This window comes from Sebastes fasciatus, chromosome 2, assembly GCF_043250625.1.
Source record: "Sebastes fasciatus isolate fSebFas1 chromosome 2, fSebFas1.pri, whole genome shotgun sequence".
Taxonomy (NCBI): domain Eukaryota; kingdom Metazoa; phylum Chordata; class Actinopteri; order Perciformes; family Sebastidae; genus Sebastes; species Sebastes fasciatus.
The window spans coordinates 19378210-19393709 of NC_133796.1; the positions used below are offsets into that span (position 1 = coordinate 19378210).

General features: G+C 38.1%; 1 protein-coding gene across 1 annotated transcript; it reads right to left on the reverse strand.

The window, feature by feature from the left end:
• Positions 1-823: 823 nt before the first annotated feature.
• LOC141754232 (globoside alpha-1,3-N-acetylgalactosaminyltransferase 1-like) lies at positions 824-15134 on the reverse strand. The gene is made up of 12 exons (XM_074613166.1): positions 14910-15134; positions 10181-10222; positions 9647-9754; positions 7051-7101; positions 6015-6047; positions 5464-5598; positions 5161-5269; positions 4798-4911; positions 4486-4602; positions 4104-4234; positions 2454-2531; positions 824-2282 (listed from the first exon to the last, which is right to left on the reverse strand). Exons 1-12 carry the CDS (start codon positions 14975-14977, stop codon positions 2135-2137), a joined length of 1134 nt encoding a protein of 377 aa, XP_074469267.1. The 5' UTR covers positions 14978-15134; the 3' UTR covers positions 824-2134.
• Between the last annotated feature and the right edge of the window lie 366 nt (positions 15135-15500).

Below are 15500 nucleotides of genomic sequence, written 5' to 3' on the forward strand. Positions count from 1 at the left end.
TGATTTTTTTCAGATTACCTGCTTCATGCACAACTGTCAGGATATAGTGAGCTTTTTATAAAAATAACCTTCTTTTAATCATATTTACTCCATTTATACCCTCTGCTGCTTTAATATTCTCTTTGTTATATTTCTCTGCATGCTTATAAAATATTTCAATAGCTTTTAAAATTATAATCTTCTTTTTATGGTGACTATACAGCATTTAACATCTGTCCAGGGACTACAGATGAAAAACAGCCTCTGATGTATTTACAACAATGTTTTCATGGTATGTCTCAGTTGTATAAACCAATAAATACATATATGAAAATAATTTCAACCCATAAACCTACATAAAAAAGTAAAATCTATATGAATAAAGGAGTACAAGCTCTTGAATGAATGAGTGTCGTTTTTGTATTGGATGAGACATTACACTGATACTGTTTTATATTATGGGATGAAGATAACTTCATTGTAAGGTTTGCACTATTTTCCTGTTGAACCATCAGCAATAGCATGATATTTAAGACAATAGAACATTTAGCCTTACATAACAATGAGGAGTACAAAAGGGTCAATTGTTCATACCAAAAGACGTTTCATAAAAATAACTTTTTTTAACCATATTTGTTCCATTTCTACCCACTGCAGCTTTAAGGGAAGAAGGTTGCTGTTTTAGGTCACTATTTGTTCTTCATTTTGTTCTTCCCATTCGCAGTCTGTGAGAGGAAAACCAGAACCATGTAAAAGTTATTCTCAAATGGTCTTCAGTACACGACGTATAGGCCTAGCTGGTGTAAAGTGGTGGATATATCACAAGCCATTGGAGTCCATTAAGTCCACTCAAATCCATTTATTAATGTTCATGTTCAAGTCCAAATTTAAATGTAAAATTAAATCCACATTCCCCACATGAATTACGTAGATACACATTAACCTCCACACTGCAAACCACAAGACAGGCTACAACATTTTCTTTTAGATAAAACTCTATACCCAATACCAATAAATAAACAAGTGGAAACACATTATTTTCAGAGAAAATGTGAATACATTTCCAGTCATTAACAGATAATAATAATACAATACACACAATGTAATACCGTAAAAAACAAAACAATGAAAAGAAAAGAAATACAATAAAAAGGTAGTACACTGCATATCCCAGAGAAACCAGATGACACACGTGCACTAAAGCAATAAAAGTCCAGATTATGTGTTCATCTTAAAAAAGAAAAGCACAGACGATACAAAGTGGAAGCGGTAATGAAGCTGAGGTGTTCTGACGCCGACTATAGGCAGAGAGGGGAAGAACTCCACAGCACAAAGCGCAGTGGCATTTCATCCTGAATCAACTGTTTTAAAGGGACTGTTTGTAAGAATCAGAAATTGATTGTAACAGCGACACCTGTGGCCATTTAGTCAACGAAAGTCAGCATCCTGTTGCTCGCGCTCGCCCGTCTGCACGCGCTAACTGAATGTGAACGAGCATCTGTCAAAACAGTGAGGCGAAACACATCAGCTAAAACCACAATATCCTTCTATATTTCACCTGCTTGGCAGTAATGTTAGCTGACCTGCAGTGTGTAGTGTGTGCGCATGCACGTGTAAAGGTGGAGCGAGCTGAGCAAATAACGAGCGCGTTGTGTGAGTGAAGGCAAGCAGGCAGGAGGAGCAGAGTACAGCAGAGACTCCGGCCCTGGAGACCATAGCTAGACCGCGGCCAACACTGTTTAACAGACGGGCTTCACTAAATATAACGGTTTTGGTGCTTCCGTGTAGTTCGTGTTGGAGTCTCTGAACAGCGTAGCCACACTCGAGCTCGCATAGGCCACCGACCCTGATTGATTTATACGTGTAAGAAGTTACAAACAGTCCATTTAATCCACTTTGTAATACCTGCAGTAGAATTTACCTTGGTGAAACCAATGACCCAACTATGTTTAATCTGCCAACCAAAAGGAATCAACAATGTGGTTTAAGTTTCAATCTTTGCTCTGAATTCATTTGCTGGCCACATCTCTGCATGACCAAGATTGAAATCCACTTATTTTAATGTAATAAACTTTGAGTATACAAAATACAGAATAGACAAAGCAACCCATGGCAGCTATCCCCAGCTTTTGGATGTAGGTTTATGTCGTGAATATCAGTGTCCACCATTGGGCCGCACTTCTTCATAGTTCTTGACCAACTGGGAGATCCTGATGACTTTAATGTCTGCTGGTTTCGTATCATAGTCTGACCACAGGTACTCTGGAGACAGCACCTTGGTTGGTTTGTTGTACAGCAGGTACCTGCAGGACGGAGAGACAGGCAGATAAGCTATGTATATTATGTATCTATGAGTCTAAGAAATACTCAAGATGATAAACATGATACAGTCGAATCATTATTTAGATTTTTAGTATTTTAAGAAAACAGGAGGAAAAGCACTGAAAATGAGAGAATAAATTGTGACACAGTACTTGTTGAGGTGACTCTCTTCCTGCCACACAGCTTCAATCTTATTCTTGGCGTCCTCCTCCGACTGCATGTAACAGTATCTGATGAAATAAAATAATGTGTTTTTAATGTTTTTAAAATAATAAATAAAAAAAAAAACTTGGTAAATTAGTTGTGGCATTAATCTCAAAAACCTATAGGGGGCTTGCACAATAGGTGACAAAAGACAGAAGGTTTTTAACATTAAGCTACACCAGATATTTAAGGGCAAAGGGATTTACCCGTCCAGTATTTAAATGTCTACAGTATTGTCAGCTCTCGCCAGTGGTGGAAGAAGTACTAAGATCTTTTACTGAGGCAAAAGTAGCAATACCACAGTGTAGAAATACTCTGTTACAAGTAAAAGTCCTGCATTTTTACTTTTAAAAGTACAAAAATATTAGCATGAAAATATACTTAAAGTACCAAAAGCAAAGTATTTATTATGATATTTCATTGCCTATGGGACTTCCCAACTATCCAAGCTTTCTGGATAGAGGTTTTGGATATTCTTTCGGTAACATTTCATTTTACAGGTCTGCAAATTTCATGGTAATTAGGTGATAATTAGCAAGTAACCGATTTGAAATTTGTTTGGAATTACTGCCAATATTTACCTAAAAATTCATCAAAAATTACTTTGTTTGGCTGTCTTGACTCTGGACTTTTATTATTATTATTTTATATCTATAAACATTATTTGATACTTATATTCTGCTATTTCCCAATAAGCAGTAATAAATAGCTGGTAATTTATTTAATCCATTTCCAGGAAAAGAATAGAAAGTTAATTGATATGTTTTATTTCCATGTCTGCTGGTAAATAGATAATAATTACAAATAGCTTCTTTGAAATTTCTTAAAAAACTCCCTGAATCATTACATTAACTACCAGGTTACATTTATGTAGACAATAAGTCCCACAATTGGAAGATTTGTTCCTGATCAGAAGTGTCTTCTATTAGTTTTGTTTTTCCACCTCTGATGAAGAGCAGCGCACAGCCGCTTCTCAAGCCTGAGGGCCCTATTTTAACCATTATATGCTATTTCAGCATATAATTATTAAATCATGTTTATAATAAAGTAATTTTGAATCAATTTTGAGGTAAATATTGGGATCATTTTGCAGTAGTTTCAAAGAAATTTCAAATAGGTTACTTGCTAATTATCACCTAATTACCATGAAATTTGCGGACCTGTAAAATTAAGTGTTACCATTCTTTCATATGTTACAGGTGTAAGATTGACAGTATGCCCTAAACTATGTATCCTTGAAAATTTATAATAAGTATGCTTGTTTAATTTTTTTTTTAAAAGTACTCAATATGCAGAATGGCCCATTTCAGAATAATATATGTATGTATCGTTGGATTATAATTATTGATGCATTAATGTACTCATCACTTTAATGTGGCAGTCGGCAAAGGTGGAGCTCATTTGAATTACTGTACATATTGCTGGGTTGCTTAACCTTTAATAATATATTAGGTGATTTAAAATGTGTATTAATAATTTAAATATGCAAGGTAAGCTATCATATAAAAGTAGTCCAGTAAAAAGTACAGTACAGTATGTAGTGGATTAGATGTATGAAATAGAATGGAAATACTTAAAAATAATTTAATTTTAGTTACTTGACTAGCTTGTACATGTCCTCCAGGTATCCACCCCAGACAGCAGCAGTGTAATAGTAGTCTCCTTCATCAGCAGGAATGAAGGCCTTGGACTCGATACGACGCTCATACGGAAACTCATTCCTTCCTTGCTGAGGGAGAAAAAATTAAAAAGGGATTCAAATTGATGAGAAGCTACGGCTGATTGTGAGGGAAGTTAATGTTGTGGCTGACCAGGAAATGAGACAATATCATTCAAAAATGAACTGCATACCACATAGTATAATAGGTGAATCAATTAAAACATACAATGTTAGGACAAAAAAAAACATTATATTTGAGTTAAGATAAGTACAGACTTCCATTATCTTGAAATGAATATAGTGTAGTAAAAGAGTAAAACCTTGTAGTAGCCACGGTGAAGCACAGCAGACAGCCGACTGAAAGACTCGGCTCCAAAACGGTTGTAGAAGACACTATCGATGTCCATCATATAAAGATAGTCTGTTTCATTACGTATCTGAAAACATTACAGTTGAGATGTGAGCCTGAATGCACCATGGATAGACTCAACTGGATGACCAATAAATAATATTATGATAATATTATATTAACAAGTCAAAATTGAGCTATGACGATTTGAAAGCATCCGCTACTGTAAACAGACAAAAAAAAGCTACAATAGCTTTCTTGCTGTTTGCGTTTCAAGTCTTACCTGTTTGTCAATGGTGATGGTGGCCCATTTCATCCTGCCAAGTACTACGTCCTGCCAGCGGGTGACACTGGGGACGGTGACAACTGAGATTTTCCGGCCCTTACCCAGTTTAATCTGACAAACACAGACAAACAGACAATATTTGTTTACACATGTACTGGTGTACATTTCTGGGTTTTGGTCTCTTCAGAGGAATAGTTAGTAATTCTCCTTTAAAGTGGTTTCATCAAACCAGACAGGCATCAGATCTAGAAACCTGATATAGATGGCGCATGATCTGTGATCCAGGAACCAGCCAGGTATCAGATCTAGAAACCTGATATAGATGGCACATGATCTGTGATTCATGAAACAGCTACTCACTTTGGGGACATCTTTTTCGTTGTCTGTGAAGATGTAGTAAGTGACCCTGAAGTCAACAAGAAAGTACTTTTCAGCCGACGTCAGGAAGCCCTGCAGGAAACGTGTGTATCTGTTTGGATGGAAGGAAGCAAACCAGAAGGATTATTGATTAGTTAAAGACAAGAAAAGGCAACTCAAGACTAATATGTATGTGAAGTAGCTTTACATTTTCAGGTTTACACGCTTTTATATTTCAGCCTGAAGGAGTAGGTCAGGTCAAACTTCACTCCCATAATATCCTGTAAGAACATCCTGTGTACCTACTTGCCAACTGCAAACACCACCACAGCAACTCTTGGGTCCATTTTTTTATAGATGGCATCGATAACCACCGGATCGAAGGTTCCCTCCCAAACCAGAGGAGCATTCCAGTTTGTCACTGAGTTCACATCAGTGCGTCTGGAGGGAACAGATAAATTCTGGATTCAAACTATATTTATAATGTAGTTTAGCTATGATAAGTAGTTTGGTACTCGGGCACGGTTCGTCGATCCATACTCGAGACCACCTTGGTTTGGAGTACGGTTCATCTGTACTCGGGTACGGTTCGCTTCAGGTGTGAAAGCCAACCGTGCCGAAACATGGAGGTAAGTAACGTTAGCAATCAGTGAGTAGTATTGAAAGGGCAGACTTTTTCGCCGATTTCATCCTCTGAACTGTACGACCATGATTGATAAAGCATAAACATGCACATTGTTGGGTTTCACCCAAAAAGTCTTGGGTCTAATCTTTAAATTTGTGATAAGAGTGCCAAGTGAGATGTTCACCATCGATTATTCTAATAAAAGGTTGCCATGTAATCTGTAATAGCTTACCCATGCTGTGTACTTGGCTGAGCACATTTCACCCTAGAAAAAAAGAGCAAAGATCAAATAACAGGCAAACAACAAGGAACAATACCAGAGGACCAGATACTGTACATCGTTGTAGTACAGTACGTTTTGTGTACTTTTAGCCACTACTGGCTAATTGGTTAGTGTTGTTTAGACATGTGCTCCAAACAAACGTTATACAAAATAGTTCCAATACATGTCCATCTGTGTCTAAATAATCTCTAAATTGAGACATAAACAGCACACAGTGTCGTTTGGTACACACAAAACACCCCAGTATGTCATATGAAACACAATAGAGCAGTCAAAAACTGTTTGCTTCTTCCAATTGGTAGCCAGTAGTGGCTAAAAGTATAGGATTTTAGTTACTACATTTAAGTCGAAAACTGTTTGCTCCTTCTATCAGCAGCCCTGTGGTCACTGGTATGTTGCCTATATTAGGCCAGCCCCTGCCTACCCCATACCTCCCTAGTGCTTTGAGGCACATTACACCTTACAAAATAATATACCATAAATAAAATACATGGCTCCTACAATCGTCATCTTATGGTGTCAAAAGAACTGTTGTTTCTAAACTCCTGATGAGCCACCCGAATGCTAGAGGGATGTTATTGTTGTGAGGCAAATGTGCTAACCACTGAGCTTGTACTGCCCTAATAATATCCAATAATATTTCAATCTGCTGTGTGCACTACAGAAAGCTTTTAGTTATTGTTGATTACAGTTGATTACAGATGTACTGTAGTCCCTGTCTGAGGCATAAAACAGTGATAATGACAAACCAGCAGCAGAGGTGCAGCAACTTTTACATGCTGTAACGGCAAGAACCAGTAAGGCTGGAAAATCTTGTCTCATCTTGTTGACAAAGATTTTATGAGGATTCTGGCACCGTTTATTATTTGCTTTTAAGAGCAGAGGAGTTTAGGTAAATGTTTTACAACAGGGCAAGGAGGATGTGAACCAGTCAGAGCTGTGCAGCTGTTCTTCTCTGTTAGTGGAAAGAAAAGAGGATTCTCACCCAGTTTGCATTGTTAGGTCTCCGATCTTCCAGCTGCTTTTTGGGCAAACGCTTAAAAAGGAAACACAGAATATTTATTCATAATATGACACAATTTAACTAATACAATTTACAACAGATGAATAATGAAAGAGGAGCACGGTTTCATGAAATTCCTTCAGTATGAATCTTCCTGGATCTGTTGGGCAGTGACGGGATGTGCAATTTCATTGCGACAGTTTTACATTAACTCCAGCCAGTGGTTTTGTCCAATGTGACTGGAGGGTGTTTTTTTTTTTTAATTAAAATCCATCACTCACTCCACTCTGACCAACTGCCTCACTGAAATTAAAACTTCCTCAATTTAAACAATGATAAATCAGACATGATCATCACCAGCCTCACATTCCCCTAACAACTTCTGCCTCACCATCTAAAACTCCACTCTGTCTCCCTCCCCACACATCCGCAACCTCAGTGTCACTTTTCGCTTGCAGTATCACATACTTAAGCCGTGGGCACACTGCCCGCATGAGGCTCGAGTGGCGTCTGCGTCGCGTGGTGGCTGCGTGATGCCGGAGTCTGGTGTTCACACTAGACGCCTGTTGCAGCGTGTCCGCTGCCTGTCCGCTGTGTTTCTGCTGCTGCTGTCAGCCCTTTCTTTCTGCATAGAGTTTGCCTTTTAATGGCCGTAACATATTCTACAGATAGACATGTAAACTGCAGTAAAGTCTTGCAGGTATGAAGTTAATATACAGTCACTAGATCCCTTTCACTGTCTGTGACATATTCTACAGATGTCTAGACATGTAAACTGTATTATGTAGCTGATATGATGTCAATATACTGTCAATAGATCACCTTCACTGTCTGTTGCTGCTGGGACACGCAGCCGAGACGCGAGCGGCTCGCGTGTAAAATAGGCGAGCCTTCTATTCTATAAAATAGACGCGCGTCTGACGCACGCGTGAGACACGCGTCTCATGCGGGCAGTGTGTCCACTCTAACCTGTTAACATGGACGCCGAAATAAAAAACAACACGCCACGCTGCCGGCACGCGCGTCTCATGCGGGCAGTGTGTCCACCACTTTAAGGTTGTGAATTAAACAAAAACACTTGCTTAGGATTATAGGCAACAAAATTATTTAGTTAGGTTTAGGAAAAAACAACACAGTTGGGCTTAAAATGACTAAGTTTTTACAGTGAAAATGTGACTGAATGTTGTGAACACGGGACACAAATGATCAGCTGATTGTAACGCGAAAGCAAAACTTAACACACGCAGCACGAACAGCCGTCTCCTTGATGAAAGCCTTGTGTTTGTTTGATCCATCCACCTCCGCTCCCACCCACCCCATGTGTCTTTTTGTATATATATATATACAAGCCAAACTACCCATGTTAGGGACAAGAATGGTAACATCTGTACATCAGAGCGCGAACAAGCAGCCAGATGGGTTCAACACTTCCAGGAAGTGCTCAACCTCCCTGAGCCAGAACAACCAGCTAACATCACAACAACAGACAATATCCTGGACATTAACATCAGCCCTCCTGACTTTGCAGAGGTTAAAACCGCCATCCTAAGCCTAAAGGGTGGCAAGGCATGTGGCATAGACGCTATCCATGCTAAGATGCTGAAGACCGACATTCTCACGTCAACACGAGTTCTGACGGACCTTTTCCAAAACATCTGGAATAGTGACACCATCCCTGAAAACTGGTCCAAAGGTCTCATTGTCAAAATCCCCAAGAAAGGCAATACCAAAAACTGCGACAACTGGCAAGGAATCACCCTTCTATCAATTCCAAGCAAGGTGTTCTGCAGAATCCTTCTTAACAGGATGGAGACAGCCATTGACACCAGACTTAGACAGGAGCAAGCGGGCTTCAGGAAGGGAAGAGGATGTACGGACCAGATCTTCGCTCTGCGAAACATTCTTGAGCGGTGCTTGGAATGGAACACACCACTTTATATGGATGCCTCAGACGAATATGTCAGATCTTTTGGCCAAACAAAATCTCCAACCACCAATTGTACAAAAACAACGGTAGCCGGAGCGTCACCAAGGAAATTACACACAGACGTCTGAGATGGCTAGGCCATGTGCTGACAATGGAGCAGGACCGGATCCCGAGAGTCGCCCTAAGATGGACACCACCAGGCAAAAGAAAACCCGGGAGGCCCAAATCCACCTGGTGCAGAACTGTGATACAGGAGCTGGACAAGATGAACCTGTCATGGGGAGAGGCCCAACATGCTGCCAAGGACCGAATGCATTGGAGAGAGCTCATTGAAGCCTTATGTCCCATAGGGGATGAAGAGGAGTGAGTGAGTGAGTGAGTGAGTGATACAGTTATTGATTTTAATTGATTAATTCATTTAGATTTCTTATCAATGACTAGAAAAACTTGACACAGACTGAGCTGCATCTCAAATTAATCTTCGGGTTCCCAGCTTTTAGATGATGTACACCATGTGACATCTACTGTTGACTTTTGATCTAACCCTGAACATCCCCGGTCCCCCAGCCCTAGCCCTCTAAAAAGAGTGCGAGATGGAAAAGGAATCGATATGAAGCAATGATACCACAGTATTGATCCGCTCATCCCTACCTTTTGTCACCACCACTCAAGCACCGGACCTGGGGCGACAGAGTCTTCTCCTCAGCTGTCCCTTCCCACTGGAACTCACTCCCCAAGCATATCCGAGAGTGCACCGACCTGTCCACATTCAAATCAATAATCAAAGCCACCGTTAGAGAACTGCTTTTAATGTGTAATTAATGTGTGTTTTATATAGAGTGATGTTTTTCTTTATGACAATTTTTACTCATGTCAAGTGTCTTTGAGTTTTTATGAAAAGCGCTCTATAAATAAAATGTATCATTATCATTATCATCCATCTATTTATCCATCCATCCATCCATCCATCCATCCATTATCTGTAACCACTTATCCTATTCAGGCTTTTTATTATTATTATTATTATTATTATTATTATTATTATTATTATTAATAATAATAATAATAATAATAACCCTTTGTTGAGTTACCAGTTCAGTGGGTTTAACCCCTTTGCTGGAATTTATTTTCATGCTCTGCATGCATTTGAACTGATACGTCTTCTCTGTCTCACAGCGACCTTACCTGAAGGATGATGTAAGATGATCTGAGAAGATATAGGAAGCCCTGTGAAAACACACAGATACGAGTTAACCAGAGAACAGCCAGTAAAAACAAATACAGTGGTAGTTACAGCTTTAAAAAACAAGTACGTTTTGTCCTGTATATAGTGTGTTGTTAGTTTCATTGGTCTGTCAGTCATTTTGAACACTTGTAAACACACAGTTGGCTCTGAGCAGCGGTTACTGAACATCCACTGTTTGCTGATGATAACATCACGTTCCTCTTTATGATCTGAGCAAAACCACCACGTTCATTTATGTGCAGAAGAGAAGGCTGCACTGCTGTGTGAAACTTGAGAACAATCCACACTCAGAGTCAACAAATAAATAGTTATATAAGAAAGCTGTTGTCATTAACACGAGTGCTCCACACCCATTTGTTTGAATTATTCTGTATGTTATCTCATGATGTTATCCTTTCAGCCTGAATCAATATGAGCCTGCATGACCTTTTGCAATGTTTTCCATTCCTTCTCGAAAAATATTTAATGTCAAAATATGTTGATTTTAAGGTCCTACATCCTGTCATGCAGGTGATTATGACGAAGAAGGGAAAGGACACAATCTTAACAGGAGATAGGTGTATCGTCCCAGCCCTACACTGTAAATGTAGCAGCGTCATCATGCAGAAACCTACGTCAGGTCACAATGTGGGAAAAATATTTTAGAAGGACTTGAAGGGAAAATAGCATTTTGATGCTAAAACATACTTTGACCAAAATGTGAATGTTGGGATTTGAATACATGAAGAACACTACTGGGAAGATACGGGATGAAAGAAAAACCTAAAAAATAGAAGGATGCTGAGAGAGATTTTGACCCTCTCCTCTCTGGTAAAACAATAGAGCGATTGTGGAGCTGGTTTATCAGGTCTGACGGGAGTGCTTGCCTGGTAATTCTTAGTTTCTCTAAAATTTAGGAGAGGTCTCAACACTGGCTCCCTGTCTCTCAGAGAATTTATTTCTTATTTCCTGCTGGTTTACAAAGCACTAAATGGTTTAGGGCCAAAATACATTTCTGATCTTCTGCTACATTATGAACCATCCAGACCTCTCAGGTCATCTGGATCAGGTCTGCTTAGTGTCCCCAGAGTCAGAACTAAACATGCAGAAGCAACGTTCAGTTTTTATGCACCAAATATCTGGAACAAGCTCCCAGAAAACTACAGGACTGCTCCAACTCTTAGGCCCTGTTCACACCTGGCATTACCATGCGTCCTCAGTGATCGGATCACAAGTGGACAGCTCTAAGTACAGGTGGGAACGCACTCAAGACGCATTGAGGACGCATTGAGATCCGATCTTTCAGACCACATTCAGAGGTGGTCTGGGCCACATATGGCCACATTTTTTAGCAGTGTGTATGCGGATGGACTTGCATTTATATAGCGCTTTTCTAGTCTTCCGACCACTCAAAGCTCTTTACACTACATGTCAGTATTCACCCATTCACACACACATTCATACACTGATGGCAGAGGCTGCTAAGGAGCCAACTTTGCCCATTAGGATCTGATCTAAATACTCATTCTGGTGAGATAGCCTACATATGAATGATGAACTGCTGTGGTCTTATCTTGTATGTTTTTGTTTCTTTTTTCTTTTATTGCTATGGACCCTCCTGTGTGTCTGAAATAAAGTTTGAATTGAATACACATATTATCCAAATTGGTTAAATATTGTGCTATTTCCAGGACTTATATATGAGGTAAGATTTTTACTGAGTAAGGATAACACACATAGTGATTACACACTAGACCTGCAAGGTTTATCAAGGGAATAAAAGCTAAAACCTTAAACATCAGCAAAAGATTGTAGCTGTCTTAAATGTTTGTTTTTAAATACCTAATATAATTTGTGTGAATTAAATGACCAAAACACGCTTTAGGAAGGAAATTACATCTATAGATGTCTGTTATATAGCCTACTGTAATAAAAACAACTGTAAAATAACTGTAATAAAAATGACTATGCCTTCGGGAGCAATTTGGGGTTAAGTGTCTTGCTCAAGGACACATCGACATGTGACCCGGGGATCGAACCACCGACCTTCCGATTAATGGACAACCTACTCTACCTTCTGAGCCGCCCCAAATGTGTCCTGGGCCACATTAATGACCGCCTACTCAACTGATGTCCTGCTGGGATCTGCAGGATCACTGGGCTCCTCAGGTGAACAGAGAGGCAGATGCTCGCCTTGCAGTATGGAAATATTTATTTAAAGTATATCTTATTCATAAGCTACATATCTACTATATCTACTATATCTAACTGCCTGGGAACAGCAGGTGTCTTTGTTTTGTTCCACTGCTTTGCATAGAGCTCTCTAACCTTGTCCTAACTTGCTCTGATAAACATTGGCTTTCTGCCTCTGCTGATGTTGCTGGAGATAGGAGGGAGTGTTCAGTTTTGGTGTTATGATAATAAGAAAATTCTTATTTTATTTATATATATATTTAGAAATAAAGACATTTTTATTACAGTTATTTTACAGTTTTTTTTATTAGAGTAGGCTATATAACAGACATCTATAGATGTAATTTCCTTCCTAAAGCGTGTTTTGGTCATTTAATTTGATGTTTTTTTTATTAAAGGTAACATAAATTATATTAGGTATTTAACAACAAACAACAACTCTATTCTTTCTTTTTGTCATTATTATTATTGTTATTTCTTTTCTTGGTTTTGTTTCGGTTTTGAATGTTGAGGTTGTTTTCTCTCTAGTGTATTTGGTGGGTTTGTCTGTAAGCTCATCTACTTAAAAGTTGGTTTATAGACTGTTGTAATTACGAACAGTGGATTGCAAACAGCCTTGAAAAAAGGGAAAAAATAAAGTATAAATAAATAAATAAAAACAAGCATTTAGGACAACTACAATCTTTTGCTGATGTTTAAGGTTTTAGCTTGTATTCCCTTCATAAACCTTGAAGGTCTAGTATAGTGTGTAATCGCTATGTTTGTTATCCTTTAACTCAGTAAAAATCTTACTTCATATAAGTCCTGGAAATAGCACAATATTTAACCAATTTGGATAATATGTTTATTCAATTCAAACTTTATTTCAGACACACAGGAGGGTCCATAGCAATAAAAGAAAAAAGAAAAGAAAAACATACAAGATAAGACCACAGCAGTTCATCATTCCATTCATGTGTAAGCTATCTCACCAGTGTTTTCTGAGCCTGGATGAGTTTCTGAGTGCAGCTCTTTGCTCTGGCTGGTTAAAGCCTGTATGATGCTGTTCTTTGACTCATCCGAGCAACAAATAAAATGATTTATCAAATGTCTTAAAAGTGCCTCACATGTAGGAATGCCGAAGGACACAAACCGTTGACTGGCACTATGCAATCTGGGAACCCGAAGCAACAACCTCATTGCATCATTCTAAGCCACTACTTTTCCTGTACACTGTAAACAATTGCTGTTAATTTACAGCAGGATTTCAACAGTATTAACCTGTTATTGCTAACAAAAGAAAACCTGTTAAATTACGCTCATAGGCCGCTTTTTAACTGAACTATAATGCATTCGTAAAAAACAGCCCTTTACTGCTAATCAACTGTCTAAAGTATCATCAGTAACAGTTTCATGCAGTATTTTTTTAATTCTGGGACCTGATCTGCACATGTGAGGCTTGTACATTGTACATGATTGTAAAATCAGTGAATTAGCTCTGTTCTTCACTCACATGTTGTTCTGGTTTGCATTCTGTGCTTGTAGCCAGCTATAGACAGACATTTAGGGAAAAGTGTCAACAAGTCTATTATAGCCTTTTTCCTAACAAGTGCCTTTAATTGTATTTAGTGTGACTATTCCTATGTCTGTAACCTAAGTCTATTCATCTAGGCAAAAAATAATATTTATTCAAATGTATGTAAAAAATATAACCTAAATAGTGCATTAAAACAAATCAGTAAGATAATGTAAAATAATGGGGGAAAAACAGCTATTTAATGTATCTTTAAACAGTAAATTAACTGTAAAATACTGTGAAATTAATAAAAACAAATTCATTAACAGTATAAAGCTGTAAATTTCAGCGACAGTATAATAATGTTAATTTTACAGTAACATAAAGGCAACCCTGCTGCCAGTTCTTTACTGTTATTTTACTGGGAAATTCTTAACAGTGTAGCTGAACCAAAGATGAGCTGTGTACAAAGGCGAGCAGAAATGCTCTAAATAATGAACATTTTACATTTACAGAACACATACTGAACTAACGAAGCAGCATATTTGCCTGAGCATATAGTTTACAGAACTGTCGATAGATATCTCTGTCATCATTCCAATCATCAGTGAGAAAATGGCCAAGGTGTTTTATTTCCTTGCATGTCGTGAGAGGAATATCGCACAAGAAACACAGGAAGAACTCGATTTTTTTAATTTTCTCTACTTTTGACTATCATCAAATTACTCTTTTGGGCATTAAATTAAAATTTAAATCTTTGAATTTAAATTATATATATATACATATACATATATACACACATATATATTAATTTCCATGAGTCATATTTACAAATTATATTAAAAGCCTTAACCATGCAGAATTTATAGCTATAAGATATAAAAAAATAAATTTAGAATTTCAGAACTGTAGTTTTTTCCCCTTAAATTTTTGTTTTACCTTTTATTCCCTTAATAATAAGTTGCAGTGTATTAAAGAATAAAAAACAGTAAAAGTCTTACCCCAAAAAGACGAGAAGAAGGCATGCAACAGTGACCACCGTCTTGATCCTGCCGATGTAGCGCAACATATTAACTCTCTGGATGATTTACAAATAATGATGAAATTATTTATACGTATCTGTTACTGCAACAACAGAAAAAAACACAGAAAAGAGACTAAACTAAACTAAGACTGGATACTCATTTGCAATGTAACCTAAGAGGAAGTATTAGATGTTTTCATTCAGTTTTGTTCAACCCTGTGGGTGGACACTAAAGGCTGTGAGCTGTCAGCAGAAACCTCTCTGAGTGCCATAAACATGTCATAAGCTGATGGACAGTGCAGGTGCACCTTGTAACTGTCTCATTGTTTCTTAGTTGTATGTAGTCCAAATCTTTGTTCAACTGGAACTTCAACTGGATTGCTTTATGCAAATGAATGTACATATTTATTATTTGAAATCAATTAGCAAAACAGAACAATGACAAATATTGTCCAGAAACCCTCACAAGTACTGCATTTAGCATAACAAATATGCTCAAATCATAACATGTTAAACTGCAGCCCAACAGGCAACAACAGCTGTTAGTGTGTCAGTGTCCTGACTTGAC